Source organism: Paroedura picta, chromosome 5 (genome assembly GCF_049243985.1).
Source record: "Paroedura picta isolate Pp20150507F chromosome 5, Ppicta_v3.0, whole genome shotgun sequence".
NCBI lineage: Eukaryota > Metazoa > Chordata > Lepidosauria > Squamata > Gekkonidae > Paroedura > Paroedura picta.
This window is the reverse complement of record NC_135373.1, coordinates 87,968,005-87,991,329: the sequence shown is the minus strand read 5'-3', so window position 1 is coordinate 87,991,329 and position 23,325 is coordinate 87,968,005. Positions and strand designations below refer to the sequence as shown.

Here is a 23,325-nt window from a genome sequence, read left to right as displayed (position 1 = left end):
AGAAAATGCATGCATATAGTACTGAATTAATACCTGTGCAAACTATGGTTTTAGGCTGTGTACAAGAAACAGAAATAACTTCTGCATACAGACTGCAGTATGCTAGGTGGGAAAATCTCCTAATCCTTAGTTTTCAAGTGTTCTTTTAAAATGGTTTTACAATTAATATGTTTGTAGTGGGTTACATATTGTGCTTTTCAAGTACGAAGTCCATTCTAATTTTTATTACAGCTGTGGCAAAACAATTGACGGCCCTCTTTATTCTTGCAAAATACGCTTCAGAAAAACTAAAAATGAACAAGCTATAAATACATCTTTCATCACAGTTTTTCTGTCACCAGCAATTGGATTTGAAAAGAATGAGCACCTCCTTGTGGAGATAAATTAGATTGCTGTATAGAAAGCATTAAGCTAAGATGGCACACCTCTATTTGTTTCATGTGTACAAAGCTTGCCTTCCTGAAAGGCCAGTTGACCTACTTACTGTATTAGACAAAATTGCAGTAAATTTCAAAGAGACATGTGGGCATCACAAGTGCAACCCCTGAGAAATACATAGAATCTGTATCTGTATTGAATTCAAATTCAAATGCTTTCTCCACCATGAAACTTACCGGGTGATCTTGAGAAGGCTCCCTTTCTTGGTTAACCAAATTCCAGGGCTGTTGGAACATGTTACAAAAATAGTTCATGTCCACTCCACTTGTGTCATTGTGGCACGGTCTCAGGAATATATGGTAATTTGCAGAAATAGAGTACCGTGTCTCTACTTTTTCTTAGCATGTTTTGCTAAGCTTGGGCAACAAACAAATTGTACATCACTTGACTACTGCACACTTGCAGCTGAATAAGTGAAATTATTCCATTAAAATGACTAAAGGTATGAAAATACTGGGCAATATGAAAATGCTGGGCAATGACTGCAGGTTAAAATGACTCACACCTTGAATAAATCTTTGTTGGTCTTAAAGATGCTACTGGATTCTGATTTTATTGATCTAAAATCATAGAAATATGAAGGGTAGGAATATAGAACAATTGCACAAGAACTGATCATAATTATATATACTGTGATTCTGAAAAAGTCTACAGGGAGTTGTTATGCTCTATATGTTTTTGTACAGGATCACCAGACTTCCCAGTAGAGGTAAAAGTTGCCCTCCGCCAGCCCCTACCCTCTAGCTGGCTGGCAGGGGTACTTACTTGTAGAAAGAAGTAGGTCACATGGGCCACATTTCCGACATCTCACAGGAAATGATTCCATCATGTCAACAACTTTTAGGCAATGCTCTGATTTTTCAGCAAAAACTCTATGAAAGAGGCCACTGTCCTAAAGTTGTTTGTATGATATCATCACTTTCTGTGTGATGCTGGAAACATGATGTAGGCCTTCTTTTTACTAGTAAGTTCCTTCCCATTCCTCAACAAACACAAGAGGATACATGGAAATATACAGAAATATAAACCGAAGTACAAACAGTCCATCTGACGCTTAGAGGCAAAAGTAGGCTCAATGACCTCTTCTTTATTTCCATATTCTTAGATCAAATGACAAGTTACCTGGATTATTATTCTTATTTCAATTTATATTCTTCAAATTCTATTCTTATCAATCATAAAACACCCAATGAGTACAAACATTATTCAAACACCATGCTATCTCCAACCCCATTTGGCAGTGGGATCATGTTCTTAGATGTAGAACGGTCACAGTAATGGAGGTGAATTCTTAGGGTGAATTCTTTCTTCACAAACACTTGTTAAATCATTCTAAGTATATCAGTTTGGGTATCATTATCTTACTAAAGGCTTCCATAGGATACCTAAGTTTATGAAAAAAAATGTTGTATTTTTATAATATCCTTCAAGCAGATTATCTGGATTTAGGGACTGGGACATGAAGAATCCCCCTTCTTACCAAGAAGGCATCACAAAACTAAACAGATGTCTGCAAATCTCTCTAAATCAAATCCCTTAACCTTCTTTCAAAAATCTGATCATGCAATTAATCGCACCTCCAAGCAAAGTGGATTTTCTTCTAAAATATTTGTAAGGTTTTGACATAGAAGCACTTGTAGCTTAAACCAAGATTCTAGTTTATTATCCTAAAGGACTTTCTCCCTGAGGAAACATGGTGCTCATCTATATACATATACTTTTGACAACTTACTGAAGGTTCCAAAATTTTTCTATTGGTGGAACCTCTTCTCCCTCGGGGCCAATGGCTGCTCTTGTTCAGGATTCCAAACACCCCTCCTCCCTTCAGGCTTGATGTAAAGGGAGTCTCTAACAGCCCCTGACTGTAATTTGATTTAGGGTATCATTGTTAGTCTGCTGGATTTTTATTTTATTTTTTTGGTAATCAAGTTGCAGTCAACTTATGGCGACCCTGTAGGATTTTCAAGGCAAGACTAATTCAGAGGTAGCTTGCTATTGCCTGCCTCTGTGTAACAACCATGGTATTCCTTGGTCATCTCCCATACAAATACTAACCAGACCATGCTAAGCCTCCACAAGACTTGACAAGATTGGTTTATCCTGGCTAGGGACTGTGGGATTTAGTTTAAATAAATTTGCAGCTGGTAAAAAATGCTACTTTCATATCTGCCACTGGATGGCAGTAAATGAAAGGATTTAAGTCAAAATGAGAAATGTACAGTTAGAATTGCACCTTATGCGATTAAAGGCAAAACTCTCTCATGTTGGATTATGAAAAATCTGATGAAAACTCGCTTGTTAGATTTCAGGAGACCTGTGCTGGGAAAGCAAGACTAAAATAAAATTAGATTGGGGGGGGGGGGGCTCTAATCTGTGCTAGTTTGTATCTTAATATACTTGTTATTCTTTTTGAAGTCTCTTTATTCTCTTTGCTGCAATACACTAACAGATGGCTAAGGTTCTAGAGTTTGTCACAAGATATCTTGTATTTCATTCGGCAATGATGATGAGAGAGGCTGTATTTAATGCATTTGTCCCTAGCTCTTGGAATTAGTGCTCATTTGTATGAAGATCTGTTGCTACAGAATCAGATAAACGGTATAAAATAAACAAGTTTAATAGTTAATACAGCTGCTACTACTTAGGTACTAGCTGCTAAAAGCTGTGGAATTTGCATGAGAGAAATGATGGATTTGAAAGTCATGGATGAATGTCACATTAAAATGTTTAAGCATACATAAATCTGTGAGCTAAATAAGGGAGTAATTTAATCTCAGTAAGAGTTCTCTCAGTAAAATGTTAACTCATCTTTATGTAAAACTTTCAGATTGTTCCCTAAGAACAAAATTTTCAGGATAAACTTGGCAATTCCATTTTTTTTAAAAAGGATTTTCATGGAAAATCCATTTGGCAAATAGAATACAGAATTAATGCTGATATGAGTCTTGATTGTTTACATTATTGAGTAATTTGTAATCACTGGACACTGTATCATGTATTTTGTAGCCTTCATGTAACAAATCCCTCCATATAATTCATGGTCAGCAAGTCTATATGAATGAATAATTTCATTTATTGTAAAAATTAAACCCAAACATAACGTTTTCTGAAAATAGTTTCTGAAAACAACTGTACTGTTCCTCACAGTCTGATACATTGCAGCAATCTAAAGCAGCAATCGTTAATGACTTTCTTTTCTTTTCTTGCCCCTCTCCACTAGTTCACCAGCTTTGACTATAGTCAGTTACTGCCATTCATCCCACTCTTGAAACTCCAGCTATGAGCCAGAGATACACAGAAGCACTGGTTGTGTGCAGTGCACATATTTTCCTCTTCCATCAGTGCCACATTTAAGAGCTTCTTTTGAAAATCCCACATGTCAGAATGATGTGCTGTTGTCCAGGAAGAGAAGGAAAAGCCTGTCAGTCCACACATGGAAGACAATTGTTAAACTGCAGCCATTATCTGGCAGGCTGTTGTGTTGATCTACGGTATATAACAGACCAGTATGTATTGTTTTCTGTTCATAGTTGTCGTTTTATTTATTTTTCAATTTCATTCTATCTAGGCCATATAGGTTTCCAGACAGACTTACCACTAGATGGCTGTGCTGTGGAAATGGGAGTAAAAACAGTTTATCCAAATCACCCACAATTGGAGGTCTTCAGGATCATAATGCAAATGTAGCAAAAATGAAAGATGATTTCCTTGTTGTTGGCTTTAGCAACAGTTTTCAGCCAATACTACTTCGGACTACCACAGGCCTCCAGACAAAGATTTCTTCTGGATTATAGTCCAAAATCAACCTAATCATCATTATTTTCTAACTGTACAATTAAGATAATTGGATCTCAGTATATGTACCATACTTTTCCTCATTCTATCTCTTTTATTTCCCACCCTTCATCCAGTGACTCCAGGAGTCCCCACTTTACCCTCACAGTGGTTCTGTGAGGTAGGGTAGGTTGAGAGATAGCATAGTCAATCCATTGCTTTTCCCTTCCCTTCTTGTCAATAGATGTGGTATTTATAGGTGCCCACTAGTCACTAAGTTCCCATATCAATAGATTTTGTAATTTTAGCTCTCCTATTCTCCCTACTACCAAGGTCTGATTTTGTCTTAATGTATTAATGGGTTAGGATTAAACAATATGTATACATTAAATTCCTGGTTTTCCTGCTTGTTAAAAAGAGCATCAGTTTTTTAGCTGCTCAGTCATCTACTTTTTATTTTAAAAGGCTTAGTGTCAGATTCTAATATTCAATGTAAGATATAAATAGACTTGCAAAATCTGCTAAAACATGCATAATATATACCATATATTTTTAGATGCACATTAGCAGCTGCTTGTTGGAAAATAGAAACTGGGCTCTTCTGTTTTCAGAATTATATATGTCATATTAAAGAAAGAAGATACTAGGAGTCACCACTAAATAGCTAAATGATGTTTGCCATATAATAAATGTTTTTTAAAGCAACCCTAGACATTGCGGTGTTTGGGCAGAAATGTAAGTTTAATAGTCTAAATCATCTATTTAAAAACTTAAAAAATATAAATAGTTCATAAATTGACCTTTTATAGGATGATTCACAAATTATTTTTGCATGAATTGCAGGACAGAAGCATTTGCTCCCTTTGTATATCTGACTGCAAGCCCAATAGGGCATAATTTTGTATTAGAAAGGGCCACAATGAAAGGGGCATGCTGTGTCTATAAATAATCCACATTGGAACAATGTATTTTCTTCTTCAAATTCTGGTCTTGACATTTGACTGGAGAGTTCTACAAGGCTCTTTAGTCAGTCAGATTTATAAATGGCTGGTGGTAGTAGAAAGTGCCATCAAGTTACAGCTGTCTTACAGCAACCCCAAAGCGCTTTCAAGGGCAAGAAACATTCAGAGATGGTTAGCCATTGCCTGCCTCTGTATTATGACCCTGATATTTCATGGAGGTCTCCCATACAAACACTCGTCAGGGCTGACCCTGCTTTAGCTTTTGAGATCAGAGGAGATCAGGCTAGTCTGGGATACCCAGGTCAGGGTTAGTCTGCAAGTGTTAGTAGCTTATGTTGATCAGCTGCTAATAACCCAACATTTGTCTGAGTGTTTTCATTTAAAGAGGTGGGTGGGCAAACTGATTGTATATTCAGGCAAGGACTCTTAAAGAATGTAAAAAGGTCTACTTGTTGTATGTTTTCCCATTCTGAATGCCTAAACATCCTCGCATAATCTAATTCCCCAAGGGATGCTTTCAGACCAGGGCAGAGTCTGCACTTACTTAGTTCATTCCATTGTTAATCCTGTTGAATTCAGATCGGTCCTCTTCCCCCCCTCCCCATTGAAACAGGAAAGTGTTTTGCATGTGGTTAGGGTAGTTGAGAAGGGGGGGAGCCAAGCCTCTTTCTTTCTTTTCTTGAAGGGGGGGAGGAGCCTCTTTCTTTTCTTGGAGAGGGGGGAAAGGATCGAAGATGGCAGAGGAAGAAGAAAAAAATCCAAACTGACAAAACTTGAGAGAAATTAGGGCTTCTCCTTTAAGACAAACTTGTTACATGGACACCTTTGGCCAATCAGGGTGTCTCTACCATGGAGGAGAGCCCAGATTCAAAACAACCTGCTTTCTCAATTTGATTCTTAAAATATTGAGCATTAAAAGCACTCTAAGATATTGCACAATAAAGGTAGGGTCTCTCTGGATCAATCCTTCGTGCTCCAGAAGGAAAATTTAAATCGCCCAAAATCAAAACAGAAATCACATTCTGTGTAGAGGGCAGGGACTGGATCGACCTGGGATTGGAATAAAAGCTATTAATATCACAGATTTTACTTAAATTATTGTCTCATTAGTGACTTATCACTTCCTATGTTCTGTGTACTATGTTCTGTCATGCATGGATTCAATGGCCCTTTAAACATATATGTTGATTAAAGCAGAGTATAATTTTGAATTAATTTAGAATATTTTACCATTGTGATATCAATCATAAAACAGTTCATTTTGGGGATTTTTGTTTTTTGTTTTGCTGTCAAGTTACAGCCAACTTACGGCGATCCTGAAGTGTTTTCAAAGCAAGAGATAGTCAGAAGCGGTTTGCATTTGCCCATCTCTGACTAGTAACTTTTTATTATTATTATTATTATTATTATTATTATTATTATTATTATTATTATTATTATTATTATTATTATTATTATTATTGGGTTTATTTCCCACCACTCCCTTGCGGCTCGTGTTGGGTTACAACATCCCCCATTAAAACCCCATTGAAAACAATAATAACATTACCAATATTACCGGCATGGCAAAGAGCGGCAACTCAACTCCCCCCCTCCCACTACCGGCGGGTGGGGAGGAGGTCCTGATGATGTTTACTTTGGGTCCCAATCCTGAATCCCCGGGGGGGGGCATAGATCTATATTATCGGCCCTGGCCTCAACCATAAACCTGGCGGAAGAGTTCCGTTTATACTTCCTGCATGGTCTTCCATCCAAATACAAACCAGGGCTGATCCTGCTTAACTTCTGTGATCTGAAGAAAGTAAACTATCAAGATCATGTCTATGCTAGCTACAAACTAAGTTTTAAAAAACAAAAACATGGAGAAAAGCCTTACTCAGGGCTGTCTTTATGGCTGCAGGATGAGGAGCTTGAAAAGCAAGGGGCTTGGGCAACCAGTCAGTTGCTTGCATTAGAAGATGCTTGGTAATTACCTTCCTGTGACCTATAGCTGGCCACTTCATCCTGAGAGGGTCCTATTGGTGGCTGCACCTCCACATGGCTCTCAGGTGACTCCAGTTCACTCATCAGCCAGCCTTTCCCACTTTTCCTCAGTTTTCTGTTTTTGAAACACAGCGTTTGTCACAGCTTTAAGCTCTTTTAGGAAATGGGCCTGGATCCATTTGAGGCAGAAGCTGCACCTGCATGTATGCCTCCCCTGACTGGGGACCCCATTAATGGATTTTGAGGATGAAACCAGTTAGCAGCATGCCTAGCTTGGGGGCTGTTGCTTAACTTTACTCACAGGTGGCAAGGAATCCTCTCAAACACATTATGCACAGCAGTATCCACACTGAGCTGCTGTCAGGCATTGCACTGTGGCAGCATGTTCTGGTGCTTCCCGTGTATGCACGGGGAAGGGAATCTCCTGGTGTTTATGGCTGCCCCAGAGTATCGCACACACGTGTGCAAAATGCCGAGGCTGGAAAGCCCAGCACACTGCCTGAAGGCAGCAGCATTGGGGCAGGGAGTGGGGGGAATGGGGGCCCCACTGCACAATGGTGGGAAGCGGCATGCCACTCTCCCACCAAAGTGGGGGTGGGGGGAGTCCCTGAGCAGCTCTGCAAAGCTGACAGGGGTGTTCAGTGTCCCTGCAGGGACACTGTAGGTCAGGGGAAGGGCTGGGCCAAAAAGCCTGGCTCTGCCAATTATGCATGGTGCTGGCCCGACCAAGTTGTTGCTCACGCCTGCGGCATCCCAGGTAATGTGGAAAATTCTGTGTTCTCTTGCTGAGTGTTTTCCGGGGTGCTGCGCCAGGCCAGGGCTGGGATGGCGACAGCGTCATGTATAATTGGGGCTGCCCTACTGCCACCATTCCAGGGTTCCTGCCCCATGCATAATCGGTCTCAGAGGTGTATGGATCCATTACGTTTGCCATCCGCAGACTACCCCCAGCAGATGTGCTGGTGTGGGTTTCCCTTGTATTGCAGGTGGATTGCCCAATTCCTGGATTAATCAATAAAGCCATGATCCGTTTCACCCCAGTTCTTTTTCATGTACTTTGGGTTTGCACCCTTCAGCTGCACTTAGGACCATAATTATACACATATGCCAATAATCCATCAAAAGCATTGAGATAAATTTCTAAAGAAGAGGAGGTGCTACATTAATTGATAGTGTCACTATAAGTTCGAAGTGACTCAACAGCATTTAGCATGTACAAGTGCCACATGCATACCTAGGAAAAACCTCTTAATGTTGCCATAAACAAATGGTCCCTTTTTAATAGCCATCCACCCCTTTTTAGAAAATGCAAGTCCTCAAGGGAAGAAAAGAAGAGAACAAAGTATACTAAAGACCACAACAAGGCTGTCAACCAAAGGCTGTCAGTGGGGATATCACTGAGATGGTGCTGAGAACTCATCCCCATCTTTCTGTTTTGATTTTAACACATAGATAGTACTTGTGAACCCTCTTGTGCAGGTCTCTGGAGATTTTTTTGCAAATTCTCCTGGTGGATGGCCACCCAGATTCTCTCCCAGAAGTCTTAGCCAGAAGTCTGGAAGCAGTGACGAGATGGCTCAAGCAGAGTAGTCTGAAGCTCAACCCTTCAAAACAGAGGTGCTGTGGCTGTGCAGGAAGGGCCCAAGCAAGGAAGCATGTCTAAAAAGAAATCACACAGTTATCTGCTATTTTTAAAAGGCAATCTGAAAAGCAAATAGAAAGAAAAGTTCATGTGTATTAGGGGGAAAATGTTAAGTATAAAAGCAACAATATCCATGATAATGAATTTCTAACACTACCAAAAATCATTTTGCAGTCTGACATCAATTTCAAATGCTAACTAAATAGGTAAAAGAATTAAAAACTAGTAAATTTTAACAGGAGTACAATCCCCATGTTGCAAACCAAAATCAAAAGTGCGTGACTCACCTCACTGACAAAGCCACAGTCAAGAATTTATCACAGTCAAATGTGTCCAAACATAAGTCATTACTTCTTAAAATATAGTAAAAAATTAAACTAATGTACCCTAACAAAGATCATGAAAAATATAGATGAACTAGCCAGACAGCTGCTTATGCATCAGCTAGGTTTGACACATTGAGTTCCTTTTTATCTGCATTGCCCACATAAAAATCCTACACTAAACAATCACACCACGGTTGTCGCTCAACTCAAAATCAATACAGCCAAGTTATGAGGTGGAAATGTTCTCTTTCCCCCCTATAAATATACAGAAATCCAGTTTTAGATGCTTGTTGTATACTGTACACACAGTTCATCCCTGCATCTTTCTAGCATATAAAAAACTGTTTACAGTAGTTTGCGTTTGACATACTTACAATTTTTTACTGACAGTAATCTCTGCCGGGGAGTGTCGCATAAGAGAGTAACACTTTATACAACATGAAGGAAACTGCTATTGTTTCATCTCTCCCATGGATATACTTATAGAACTGCATAAAAGATAAATATCAAGGGCTCTTCCATACATTGAAAAAAATAGCATTACGCCAGCGAAATGATGTAATGCTAAAAAAATAACACGCCTCCAGCCATTCCTCACCTTCTGGGTCTCTCACTTTCCTCTGCTGCCTTCTCACACTTCTTAGCACTCTGCATGCCAGCTTGCAATGGCGGAAGAGAGCAACACGCTTTACACACAACTCTCCTCTACCTGTCAATCAAACCAGGCAGCCAATCACCTTTCTCCGTGTTTTAAAGGGTCTGCAATGCCAGTTAATTTTTTAAAGTAAAACTTCTCTGTTGAGACACCTATGAGTCTAATAATAGATACATTAGAAACTGTTAATTTTTTTTATTTTCCAATATAGTAGTTATTTTTTTCATGCCTTTTTCTCTTGTAGATGTTCAGGTTGTTCATAAGTTTCTATCTATTGATAATGAGAAAATCACTCATGAAAGCAAAATAACACAAAATGATATGCATTTCTTTTCACGTTTCTCTTTCCAGCTTAGCTTTATAGTGATGAGAGAAAATTAAAACACAGATGTATTGGTACTCTATAAGTAGCTAGATTTGAGTGGGATGTGAAGTCTAAAAAGACAGGGTCTTATGATTAACTTGGAAGAACATTGCTGACTGAAAGGAAATAAAATATTGATTTCCCTCTTGGAATGCTAGCATTCATTACTTCCTAGATGGAATCCAGGTTCTCCTTCCAGTCCTGGCATTGCATGTGTGCAACAATATGCTGAACTAGACTTTAACCTCTCTGTCATGATGTAGATCACCCATGTGAGAAACTGGAGGTTGTGTTCCATGTTTTTCTTTGGTCATGAGTCGTTTGTCTTTTCAAACTTATTATCACATTGAATTTGTGAAGCAGATCAGATGCTTTTCTTCTGTCTGCCCTATATATGATTATTTGGTTAGAAATCTGAATAACCAGGCCTTGGAGAGACCATCAATAGTCAGTAGTTTGCAGCATCAATCTCAAGAGACCATTTTCACACTGGGGACTTCACTACCCTGGTTTCCATGCAGGAGCACAAATCTGGGGTGGATGAGGTGCACCAGGCCAAATATTCCCCCATGTGGGAGCAGGAAGAGGCAGGGCAACTAACCTCGACTCAAACTCCAGCCTGCACTCTGGTGTGAAACCTCCAGTGTGAAAATGATCTCTAAGGCATTCCAAGATAGCAATTTCATCATTCCATGAATCTTATGCAATTTGGTATAATGTAGATACATTGTGAATTTTCTAGATTATAAACTTAAGTGGACATCAAGTGCTCATTTTTACACCTGAAAATTTTATTCTTAATATGAAGTGTAATTATAATAATTGGCATATTTAATCCTTATGTCTCAGATATTTGGGAATATCGGTCATAATATTTTGACACCATATGGATACTCTGTACTACTGGCTAGCATTTACTACTATAATTTAGATTTTAAAAATTATGCTCCTTTAAAATTACTGAAGTATTTGTACTCTTAGTAACCTAATAATTGTATAAACTAATTTAACCAGTGTTTGAACTTGAAATACTTAATAGATATTAAATGTACATTCTGTTCTGCTTGAAAATTGCCATTTGTATTCCTTAGAGTTACAGGCTAAAACACATGAAAGATAATATGTGGCATGTCTAATGAGACCCCTTCTATAGAATTGTGCAATTAGGAAAGTGAGGGAAATGATTTTTGTATAGCTGCCTTGTTATATGGTTACAAGGTAGTACGCAGAGAGGATATGCCAATAATGCTTTATCTGTAATGTGTAAATTAGTCCCTGGTATTTTCACATGGCAAAATGTCTGTGCTAAGCATGCATGTGAATCAAGCAACTCAAACTGAATTCAGTTGTTACCAGATTGTAAACAATTACCATAGATCTACTATCTTGAGGACATTTTGTCCTCTACTATGCCTCAGCATTAGCACTCATATCTCTAAGGTACATCCATAGTTTTAGTGTTTTAGTTCTGGTCTTAATCGGGAGCTAAGGTAAGCATACAAAGAGCTGTTTAAAAATCACCATATGTTTTCTCACCTTGGTAACAGAAAGGCAGCATGTAGACCACAAAACCAGTTAGGCATATTAAAGAGATCTTGATGTTTATGGCTTGGAGCAATAATTACCAGTTACCAGACAAGACTGAGGAAAACTTTCTACTTGTGAGGAGCAACTAGATTGGTTGACTTGTGAAAAAGTTCACACATCCAACAAGAAGAAGCTATTCTGACAGACTGGTTCTTTCTTGAACCTCTTACACCATTAAGCTCTGTACCACTGTGTCAGCTCTGCCTAATCCTTACTTGCCTGCTTGTCTATGCATGGTACTTCTCTGAGCTAGCAGGATGGGGTGATATACAAATAAAATATTTACTTATTTATTTATAGTTCCAATGAAGAAGCAGCAATAACAATGGAACTCAGCTTTCCTGCCAGCAACAGAATAGCACTGCCCAGGCCAGATCATGGTGAGGCCAGGGACTTATACTTACATTTACATATTCTTAATTCAGAATAAGCCTTATAGAACACGGTAGAACTTTCTTCTTTAATAAATATGCAAGACATCAGGCTGTGAGTATGACAGAGTTTGCTTTCTATATGTTTAATCTTTTTAATCAATGCCCTTTGTTTAATTTAAAGAGAGTATGGACGGTTGCATGGCAATGGGTAATATCACAGAACCTACAGAAGACTCAGACACAATATATTTTTGGCATGAATTAGACCACAGCTTTACTGTTGTACAAATGAGTGTCAGGAAACCCCACGGGTGAATCCTGCTCTTAGTGGCTAGCCGACCACAAAGGAGCATCCACACCACCAGACCATGCTACAGGGGTCAAGTGAGCTCCCCCTAACACCAGGTCTGCTATGCAATGGGAGGGTGGTGTAAAATGGGTGCCCTATGGGAGTCAGCCTTTGTTAGGGCACCCCACCAGTCATAGTGTGATGAAGCACCTCCCAGCCAAGAAGTGCTGCCTTTGAATGCACTCAGCCTCTTAGGGAGGCTCCCAACGTTTTGCGGAGCCTAGCATGCAGGCACAGGCTTCACCTTAAAAGGGTCCGGCCCCAAAGCTTAACCACCAGTTGTGACAAAAATTGCATAGATAATGAAGAAAAGAAAACTCTCAAAACACAAAGTGAAAATAGGGTGGGAGGGTAGGGAAACATGAAGTAACCAAAGTAGATGAGATGCTGGGGTTGGTGAGGGCGACCACTTGCCCCCTTGCTCCCTGTCTATCCTGGCTACTCAAATTGCATCACCAGTGGTTAAGAGGTCCCCTTAGAGATATTATATATCAATCTCTGTCTTCTTGGAAGTTTCCAGGGGCACTGAAGGGGGTGGTGGTTCACTCTTTACTGAAGAAACCAACACTTGATCTGCAGGACCTGGCCAACTACTGGCCAGTCTCACATCTTGTGTTTCTGGGCAAGGTGGTTGAAAAGGCCACTGCAAATTGGCTCCTGGCATTCTTGGATGAAACTTCAGCACTCAACCCATACCAGTCAGGCTTCCATCCTGGCCATGAGGTAGAGTTGGTGCTGGTCACCTTGATGGATGATCTCTGGTGCCAGCTGGATTGGGGCAGTTTGGCTATCCTCATTTTGTTAGATCTGTCAGGCTCATTGGATGTGGTTGACCATGAGTTGTTAGTCCTCTGCCTTGCAGGACCTGGGATATGTGGGACAACCCTTCAAGGGCTTGTCTCCTTTCTGCAAAACTGGACACAGAGGGTTGCTGGGGGAAACATTGTTGCACCCCTTTCAACTCCCATGTGGAGTGCCACAGGGGGCAATCTCCCCCACACTCTTCAACATCTACATGTGCCCTCTGTCCCAGCTGGTCTAGAGTTATGGGCTGGGCTGTGTGGATGACACCCAGCTCTATCTCCTGATAGATGGCTACCTGAACTTCCCCCTGGAAACATTCACCATACGTTTGGAAGCCATAACTGAATGGCTCCCTATCAATGGAGGTGTAGGTCACCAAAGTAGCCCATCTGGTGTTTTTCCATCTATGCCACACAAGACTACTAGCACCCTATCTGTCCTCAGAACACCTAGCCCCAGTGATCCATACAATGGTCTGACTGATTTCTATAACTAGCTGTACATGGGCCTTCCCTTGTCCTTGACCCAGAAACTGCAGCTGGTACAAAATGCAGCTGCTAGGATCCTCACAGGAACACCTTGGAGGGTTTATATCCACCCAGTGTGAGGGAGCTGCATTAGTTGCCAGTGGTATTCTAGATCAGGTTCAAGATTCTGGTGTTCACTAAAGGCCATCTGTGGTCTCATCCCACATATCTGAGGGTCAAGATGCCTTCCTATGCTCCCCCCAGGGCTGTTTGCTTGGCAGGCACCAATCTATTGGCTCATGGGAAGTGAGACTGGCCTCAACCAGGGCCAGGGCAAGGACCAGGGCCTTTTTGGTCCTGGACTCTACTTGGTGGAATGGGGTCCTGTAAGAGCTGAGGACACTGACTGAGCTTTCACAGTTCCTCAGGGCCTGTTAGACTGAGCTCTTCCACCAGGCATCTCGTTAAGGCTGGGACAGGGGTCCCCTCCCCACAATGTCTGGGACAATGGGCCTGCTCCCAAAACCACTGAGGCACAGCAGGAGATCTGCCGGGATGGATGGGTAAGTAAATTTATTTGATAGATCACTATAGCAAACATTTGCTAAAATGGAGATAAGGGATGGATGGGTGAGTTGGGAGTCAAGTTATTCATTGCAGAGGGGAATTAGGTTGGGATTAATGGGGTTTTATGGTTTTATGTGGGGCTTTTATCCTGTAACTCACCAGGAGCTAGCTAGTCTGGGAGCAGAAGGTAATAAATTGAATCATTGTCAACATCATCCCAGGAACAGAGGAGAAAGAGGCGCCTTTGTGAGCACCATTATATAGGGCACATGGACAATGCTGCTGCACCCCCCAGGCCTGCTCGCCATTCCATGCAGTGTGAACAGCTGTGGCCTCATTCAGCCTGAGAGCTTCTGCTGGGCCCCATCAGAACCGGGCTGCATGTGTCTTCCTCCAGACCCAACTCCCTTTCCACTGCAAATTGCAATCTGCCACCTAGGGTAATCCCTATGAATGAGACCCAAGAGACACAGAAGGCTTCCCAAGGCCATCCAGCAAACTTCATGGAACCCAAGTCAAACAGTCAAGTCAAATGATGGCATTTATGTCAAGAGTGAGGGGAGGACAAGCCCAAGTCTTTCTGGGAGAAAGCCAATGCCATCATTATAATGAGACAAGAATTTTAATTATTTATTTATTCATTTATTACAATTAAATTATAAGTCAATTCCTCCTCCCAGCCTAGCCATCTCAGGGCAGTGTACATTGCATTAAAACAACACAGTTAAAAACGTTAATTCTAAAACAACACCTGTGCCCTTTACTTCCAGACCTCTCCTATATTGCCCTCACATATTGATTGCTGGACTCTAGATGGGTGGCAGGCTGTGATTCCTTCTTCAGGTAGCTTAGAGGGTTCCTAATAATGCTTGGTTCTAGATGCATGTGTTCATGAATGTGACAGTTGTGTGGTTGAGGATAAGGAGTTAAATATCAGGAACTCATAGAATCCAGGTGGATTGCCTTTACTTTTTGTTATATATTCCATAACAGAAAGTTGACAACTGTGGAAGTTGGCATGCAAATGTGCACAAGAATGCACTGGTGTTCATGTGGGAATACACTAATGCTTTGCAACCCTTTTGTATGACATACAACATAACATTTTCCTAATATTTTGAAATGAGTAGAAATCAGATATAGATATAGAATATGAGACATTTAAGAATCCTTTTGATTACATTAATGATGATTTTAAATTATGCATTTATTAAGCGTATGTATCACAAACATGTATTCTGGAGAACGTTTTGTATGGCTTTAGAATATTTGCTAAAGATCAAAACAGAATAAAAATCCAACCAGGTTCTCCCCCCCCCTCAATCTTGATTGGAAGTGCCCCTATTTAAGTATAGAGGAAAGCACTTTTTTTGCTGTTAAAAATGCCAAGTGATTTGAATATGATGTTGAATACTTTCCTATTACAGTGGTTGTCTGGCAGAGAGAGAACAAGTAGTTTAATGAATGTTTGCAGCTTGCACAAAATAAATGCTTTTTTTGGTTGGGTGTTCCTGTGAAACAAGGGCTGTGACAAATGTTCAGCAATCAAAATAATGCACTGCTGTCATTACCGTATCAGTGCTTTTCTTTTGTAGTTGTGTACTGCAGCACATTAGACTTAAGGGAGGCAAATGTACAACAAAGTCATCCTTATAAATAATATCATATCCTGGGAGATTTTATTTCAAAGGAAAGAGACTGTGTGTTAAAAGAGGCTCAGTTTAGTCTGGGAAACTGCCTGGGTTTTGTGGACTGCCTCTGATTTCTTCCCCCAGGTTCAGTCTTCTTTATTAGACAGAGACAAAAATGTATTGTGTGATCAGTGGAACAAACACATCATCATCTTTAACTAAATTATGTGGCTGTGAGCAACGGTGAACCAATGAGATTGTCTTTGTCACCCACATCTATTAATGTTATATTATATGTGATATGATGCTGTTTAGTCAGAAGAGGTCCCCTGTCTTACACCGTGCAAGCTTGCTTGAAATTGTAGCTGAGTGTTAACAGTTAACAGGAGCGCTTAGCATAATCACTCTGCTAGTCTGTAGAGGAGGGAGGTGATTATCACTAAGAACAGATGGGCAGGGTCCAAAGCATTGCCAGATCCTACACCAGCTACATTTGATTGTAGGTTGCTCTGGGTTTCCCCCACCCCCTGGCCGCATTTTAAAATAAATCTTGGTTTCATTATTCTGCACATATATATGTGTATTTTAAAGAATTCACTGAACTAAAGGACTGTTCAGCTAACCTCACTTTTCAGCTAACCTCACAAGTGTGGGCATGAGGGATTCATGGGCTGTCACTCATCTCTGCATGGAAGGGGCAGATGTTAATCCATACAGTAGCCTGCCAGTAATGTATGGAAGTATTGGTCCATAAGCAGAGCATTCTGCTATGCCTCCTCTGTAGTTCCTCCTGGATTATATTGTAGCTGTGAGCCGAAATGATTTTCTCTGATGTGAGCACCGTCTCTGGGTCCCCTAAAGTACATCCTCCCAATGGAACTCGGCTTTATACTTTCCAGGTAAGTGAGCTTTAATTACTGAAGTTATCAAAAAGTTAATTGCTGTTAAAAGCAAGATAAATAATATATGAGGCTTTAAGCAGTAAGTATTTGATAATAACATATGGTTTAACTGTTGGATTCATCTATAATTTTGGATGAGACTGGAAAGAACATTTTTTCCCCAGTATTACTCATAAGCCATGCTGGATGCTTAGATTTTTGTCATTTCTTAGAAGTAGATTTTTATATTTAGCAAATAGCCAAGAACATATATGACATTGTTGCAACATATTAGTAGTGTAAAATGCACAACAGTGCTTGGTGGAAGTTTGCATTTTATACTGGCAGGAGAAGAGATTGTTAAAATCTTGAAGCCAAGTTGTTAATGCCTGGCTTTTACTTTGAATATGTTGGATGGCAGTAACAGACATGCATGAAAAGGCACAGCATGGTTCCCCTGCTAGATTGATCAGGGCTTCTAGTTTAAAGACACATTCAGCTAAAATGTGTGGAGTGCTCTTCTGTGGTACATGGAAAGGTAAGAAATTATTCATTTTTGTGTGTGAGAGACAGTGATGCAAATGTATTGTCCTTTTTTGTTCTTATATTATTTGAATAAATGAAATCCTTGATGCTGTGGTTCCCAGGAAAAATGTAATCCATGTGGGGGTTAGTCTCCCCCCCCCATTATCTGAACAGACAGTGGAACAAATAATGGCAACAAATGAATTCTTCAGCTATCTGTCCTTGTGCAGCAATGTACCCAGGCCATTATTTTAAATTATAATACCTCTTTCATTTCATCATCTTCATGCGCTTGGGATTAAAATAAAGCTCCTTGTTCTTCATTTTGAATCCATTGTGAGTTTTGACAGTTACAGTCTGTGATGGGTCTTTAATGATATAATCATTGATGCATAAATTCTTCCTAGGTAATACAATAAGGAATTTAATGTGAAAATGTGTAGCCTCCAAAATCATCAATTTCACTAACTGAGTCTTTGCAAGTATTTGGATAAAGTTCTGTGTTTGTTTCAGATCATATTCTTTTTATTATGGTGCTATTTTTAACATTGCTGTCCTGCCCTTTCCCGCACTCATATCTACTGATCACCCAGAGCTGGCCTGAAACAGTGTGTTATCTTCCTCACAGGGATGTTCAGTGGATCCTGGCTCTGATTCAGAGACCCGAGTGTTCCAAATCTGTTAATTTACAAACTGATTGCTTTCCCCATAGTGAGTCAAAACTAAACTATTTTCCTGGGTTCCTTCATATTCTTCGATGTGATGGCTTCTCCTATCCCAAAAATACTTTTTTCTTATATCAAATAACATAAACCAGCATTGATTCTGAAGGAAGTAGATGTAATTCTTTGCCTAGCTATGCATGTCTAATTACCGCAGGGTAAGTGGAACTGGTGGGTGTAACTAGGCACTGGATGGCAGCCAAAAGCCATGATCCCAGCCTTCTACATGGGCTTCCCACTCCTTTTTGTGAAAGGATGCACACAAGGATTCTCTGTGTTTTTATGACAATCTATGCATCATAGAATGAGAATGCAGGAAACCATGGTCCTTTGGAAGCTTTGTAAATACATCAGGTTACTCCTACATACATCCCAGATCTAAATCTGAAATTTAAATATATTTCCTTGTATTGAAGTGTTCTTGATCAGCATTAACTAAATTAGTCATCATAATGAAGAGGTATGCTGAATCTTTCATAACTGATGTCTTTTTTTTTGATGGACTATATCTTAGTGGGCTGGAGCTATTAACCTTTTCTTTAAAAGCAAGCTCTCCCTCCAATTTCATATCACAGCATTTTGATGCAACCATAAATTGTGAAACAGAGTATGGATTTGGAAGGTGAGGGGGGAAAGTTATGCAGAAGTAGTTATGTATACATACCTGCTGTATGAAAGTCAAGAGTGGGAGAGCTGGTCCAAATCTAGTTGAATATAAACTGATTCAGATGCTGTGGCAAGCAAGAGATGCATCAGGACTAGAATGCTAAAGGAGCATGCCATTGAGTAACACTGTCATTGCTGTGTTAGCAATAGCTCTCCACTAGATCTACATTCAGTTGTATTGGGTGACTTAGCATAACTGAAATGTGGTGTCAGCAGATTAGGGATAGCTGTGTCACCTTGTATGCTCTTTATTTGGCTCCTTTGAGTTAGTTGCATTGGTTCTATAGTTACAACCAATACCGATGGTTTGCATCCAATATACTGTACAAAGGACTTGTCATGTGATCTCCCACTTTGTTCCTCACACTGCACTTCACTGAACACCCCCAAATTCTGTTCAATGGAGTCAGGAGCCAAGCAACAAGACAGTATCAGGGTCTGCAGCAGGAAGGTGGAACTGGCAATTTTGTTTCCTTTCTATTCATGAAATGGGAGCATTCCCATTGGTGGAGAATGATAGTGGGGTGCTCATGGCTTGCTTTGTATACATTTAATAAAAGCTGTGGCCCTGTTTACCAAAGTTAAGTCTAAAGCCTGAGCTTTTGGATAATGAAAATGCCCTCCTGACACTGCAACAGGAAGCATTTGGTCCAAGCCCTAGGAAGGAACTCTCTTGTTTTGCAAGGTTATCGCCATAAGTTTGTAAACCAGAACACTCAAAGAATCTTTATGTTGCAAGAATATACATGATTAGAACACCACAGTTTGCAATGTCATGGGTGGAAACATCAAGTTTTTGTTGTGCTTAAGATACGTTACTCTTCCACTGCCCAACTGTGACCTTTGTACATCTTCTGACCTCTGTATATCTCTAACATTTGTACATCTTCTGAATTTTTTAAACTTTTAACATCTGTCAAGAAGTCTGCAAAAGTGAGATACTATAACACTCCAATTGCTTAAATATTTGTAACTTGATATTTATGAATAGATCTGCAGATATTATTCTGTATGTAATTCAATATGATTTTTGATAGTTGTTGAAAGAATTCTATAACTGTTCCATATTCAGTGTTCTCTGCCAGGAAAGTGAGCCAATATACTAAATGAAGCTGATAGCTTCTCAAATTTATATGTGCACTTCAAAAAGAAATAAGACATTGTTAAGCACAGGAGAAGAAGCATGTGAGTCATATTTTCCATATATAATTTTAGCCACCAAAGTTCAATTCTTAGGCAGAGCCAAAAGTATATTCCTTTATAAATCTGTTATTGGAAGGCAATAAGAACCACTGGAATTTTATGAAAATGCTGTGTTTAGATTACTTTTACTATCCCTTTCCATTGTTATTCTTTGCATCAATTAGTTGCTTATATTCTATTAAGTAGGACAAATAAGTTCAGTGAAAATCCCATAAGTATTCATAATCAGATGTTCTGCTTTTGTTGTGTGTGTCCATCATTTTTTTCCATTTTTCTGCAGATTAGTTTCCATTTTATAAAATTAAATTTTCATTTGCAAATGAATACAGCTTTTATGTATCTGAAGTTTTTTAAAAAAAATCTACACCTTTTAATAGTGCTTATAATGCTTTGTTGAACTTTCTGGGAGTTGTTTACATTGCCAAGGTATTTCATTATTATATTTATACACCTGTGTACATCCTAAAAATACCTGAAATAACTTTTCATCCAGGGACAATTACCTTGAACTTTTAACCATGCTTTATCAAAATCTGAACTATTGGTTGTCATTTTTGCATACCCTTGCGGTACTTGAAGCAACTAAAACAGAAAGCTTTATTATTATTATTATTATTATTATTATTATTATTATTATTATTATTATTATTATTATTATTATTATTATTATTATTATTATATTTATATCCCGCCTCCCCCTGAAGGCTCAAGGCGGCTTACATAACCCCATCCCCTAAACCATAAAATGACAATAAAAACCGATAATTTACAGTAATGGCAACAGCGATGGCGTAATCTACTCATTTGCTCTCCGCATCCTCAACTACGGAGGGGGGTGACGCTCTCTATCGCCAGTTTGTGAGGGGGGGGCTGATCTTCTTTCCGCCCGGCCTCAGTTATAAGCCTGGCGGAAGAGCTCCATCTTACAGGCCATGCGGAATGCTGGTAATTCCCGCAGGGCCCTCAGCTCTTCCGGGAGCTCATTCCACCAGGTTGGGGCCAGGACCGAAAAGGCCCTGGCCCTAGTCGAGGCCAGGCGGGCTTCCTTGGGGCCGGGAACGACCAGTAGGTTAGCCCCCGCAGAGCGTAAAGCCCTGCGGGGGATATAGGGCAAAAGGCGGTCCCTCATATATGCTGGGCCTAGACCACGGATGGCCTTGAAGGTCAAAACCAAAACCTTGAACCTGATCCGGAAGGCGACCGGTAACCAATGCAGCTGCCTCAGAACTAGCTGGATGTGAGCCCTCCATGGTGTAGCTGTGAGGACTCTAGCAGCCGCATTTTGGACGAGTTGCAGCTTCCGGACCAAGCCCAGAGGCAGGCCGGTGTAGAGCGAGTTACAGAAATCTAGTCTAGAGGTGACCGTCGCATGGATCACTGTGGCCAGGTGTTCGGAGGACAGATAGGGCGCTAGTAGCCGAGCCTGGCGAAGATGGGAAAATGCCCGGCTAGCTACCTGTTTAACCTGTGCCTTGAGTGTTAGTGAGGCATCAATGGTCACCCCTAAATTCCTGGCCTGAGATGCGATATTAAGTTGCGTCCCGGCCAGAAAGGGTAAGCGCGCTTCCTGATCTGCCCCCCTACGGCCCAACCACAGAACCTCCGTCTTGGAGGGGTTGAGTTTCAGGCGACTCTGCTCGAGCCATCCAGCTACGGCTTCCAAACATCTGGCAAATGGATCTGGGGGGGAGTCCGGATGGCCATCCATGAGGAGAAAGAGTTGGGTGTCATCAGCGTACTGGTGGCAACCCAGCCCATAGCTCCGTACCAGTTGAGCCAGAGTGTGCATAAAGATGTTAAATAATGTAGGAGAGAGCACCAAGCCCTGTGGGACCCCACAAGAGAGCCGTTAAGGGCCCGATACTTCCTCTCCCACGGCTACCCTCTGTGTCCGGTTTTGGAGGAAGGAGCGTATCCAGCGTAATGCTGTACCCCTTATCTCCGTACCGGCAAGGCGGCTCGCTAGCAGCTCGTGATCGACTACGTCAAACGCGGCCGACAGATCTAAAAGAACTAGCACAGCAGAGCCACCTCGGTCAAGCTGGCATTAAATAATGTAACACAGGAAGTCATAGATTCCATGTGGCAGCAAGGACTGCTTGAGATTTGTCATATTTAATAAGCAAAAAGGTAATATTTTCTACAGAAATGCACATAAAAATATTCAGGACAGCTTTTTTACACAAGTAATTAGTGCTGTACTGAAACAAAACATTTCAGAAATATTGTTTTATCAAGGAAGAGGGACTATAACCAGCAGTTCTATATATAGCATGTAATGTTGGTTGCTTTAAGCATGATCATAGAATCATAGAATCATAGAGTTGGAAGGGGCCATACAGGCCATCTAGTCCAACCCCCTGCTCAACGCAGGATCAGCCCTAAGCATCCTAAAGCATCCAAGAAAAGTGTGTATCCAACCTTTGCTTGAAGACTGCCAGTGAGGGGCAGTCACTGCTGAACTACTCTGACTGTGAAAATTTTTTTCCTGATATCTAGCCTACTTGAAGTTAAAACCCATTACTGCGTGTCCTCTCCTTTGCAGCCAACAGAAACAGCATCGTGCCCTCCTCCAAGTGACAAACTTTCAGATACTTAAAGAGGGCTATCATGCCCCCTCTCAACCTCCTTTTCTCCTGGCTGAACATTCCCAAGTCCCTCAACCTATCTTCATAGGGCTTGGTCCCTTGGCCCCAGGTCATCTTCGTCGCTCTCCTCTGTACCCTTTCAATTTTATCTACGTCCTTCTTGAAGTGAGGCCTCCAGAACTGCACACAGTACTCCAGGTGTGGTTTGACCAGTGCCGAATACAATGGGACTATGACATTTTGTGATTTTGATGTGATGCCCCTGTTGATACAGCCCAAAATGGCATTTGCCTTTTTTACCGCTGCATCACACTGCCTGCTCATGTTTAGTTTACAATCCACAAGTACCCCAAGGTCTCGTTCACATAACCTTGTCAAAAGCTTTATTAAAATCCAAGTAAATGACATCAACCGAATTTCCCCGATCCAGCAAACCTGTTACTTGGTCAAAAAAGGAAACCAGGTTGTCCTCCAGATGTTTGCAGATGGCTCCCTTTAATATCTGCTCCATTATCTTCCCCACAACAGAGGTCAGACTCACTGGTCTGTAGTTTCCCGGGTCATCCTTCCTCCCTTTTTTGAAGATCAGAATAACGTTTGCTCTCTTCCAGTCCTCCGGGACATCTCCAGTCCTTAAAGAGGTTCCGAAGATGATGGACAAGGGCTGTGCAAGTTCTCTGGAAAGTTCTTTGAGTACTCTCGGGTGCATTTCATCCGGACCAGGGGATTTGAACTCATCCAGTGCAGCTAAATGCCTCTTGACAACCTCTCTATCCATGTTCACCTGCCACCCAGACACTATCCTTTGGCTACGGCC

At 40.7% G+C, this 23,325-nt stretch overlaps 1 protein-coding gene across 11 annotated transcripts in view; it reads left to right on the top strand.

Moving 5' to 3' along the window:
* PPFIA2 (PPFI scaffold protein A2) overlaps positions 1-23,325 on the top strand; it is a 230,818-nt gene that overhangs the window by 40,470 nt on the left and 167,023 nt on the right. For 2 of the 11 annotated variants that reach the window (XM_077338926.1, XM_077338925.1), the window contains exon 1: positions 16,312-16,822. The exons of 8 other annotated variants lie outside the window; for them this stretch is intronic. In XM_077338926.1, coding sequence (XP_077195041.1) covers positions 16,742-16,822 — 81 coding nt within the window. In that variant the 5' untranslated portion in view covers positions 16,312-16,741. Of the gene's footprint in view, positions 1-16,311; positions 16,823-23,325 lie in introns of those variants that run through there. One more of the 11 variants, XM_077338927.1, reaches the window with a different exon arrangement.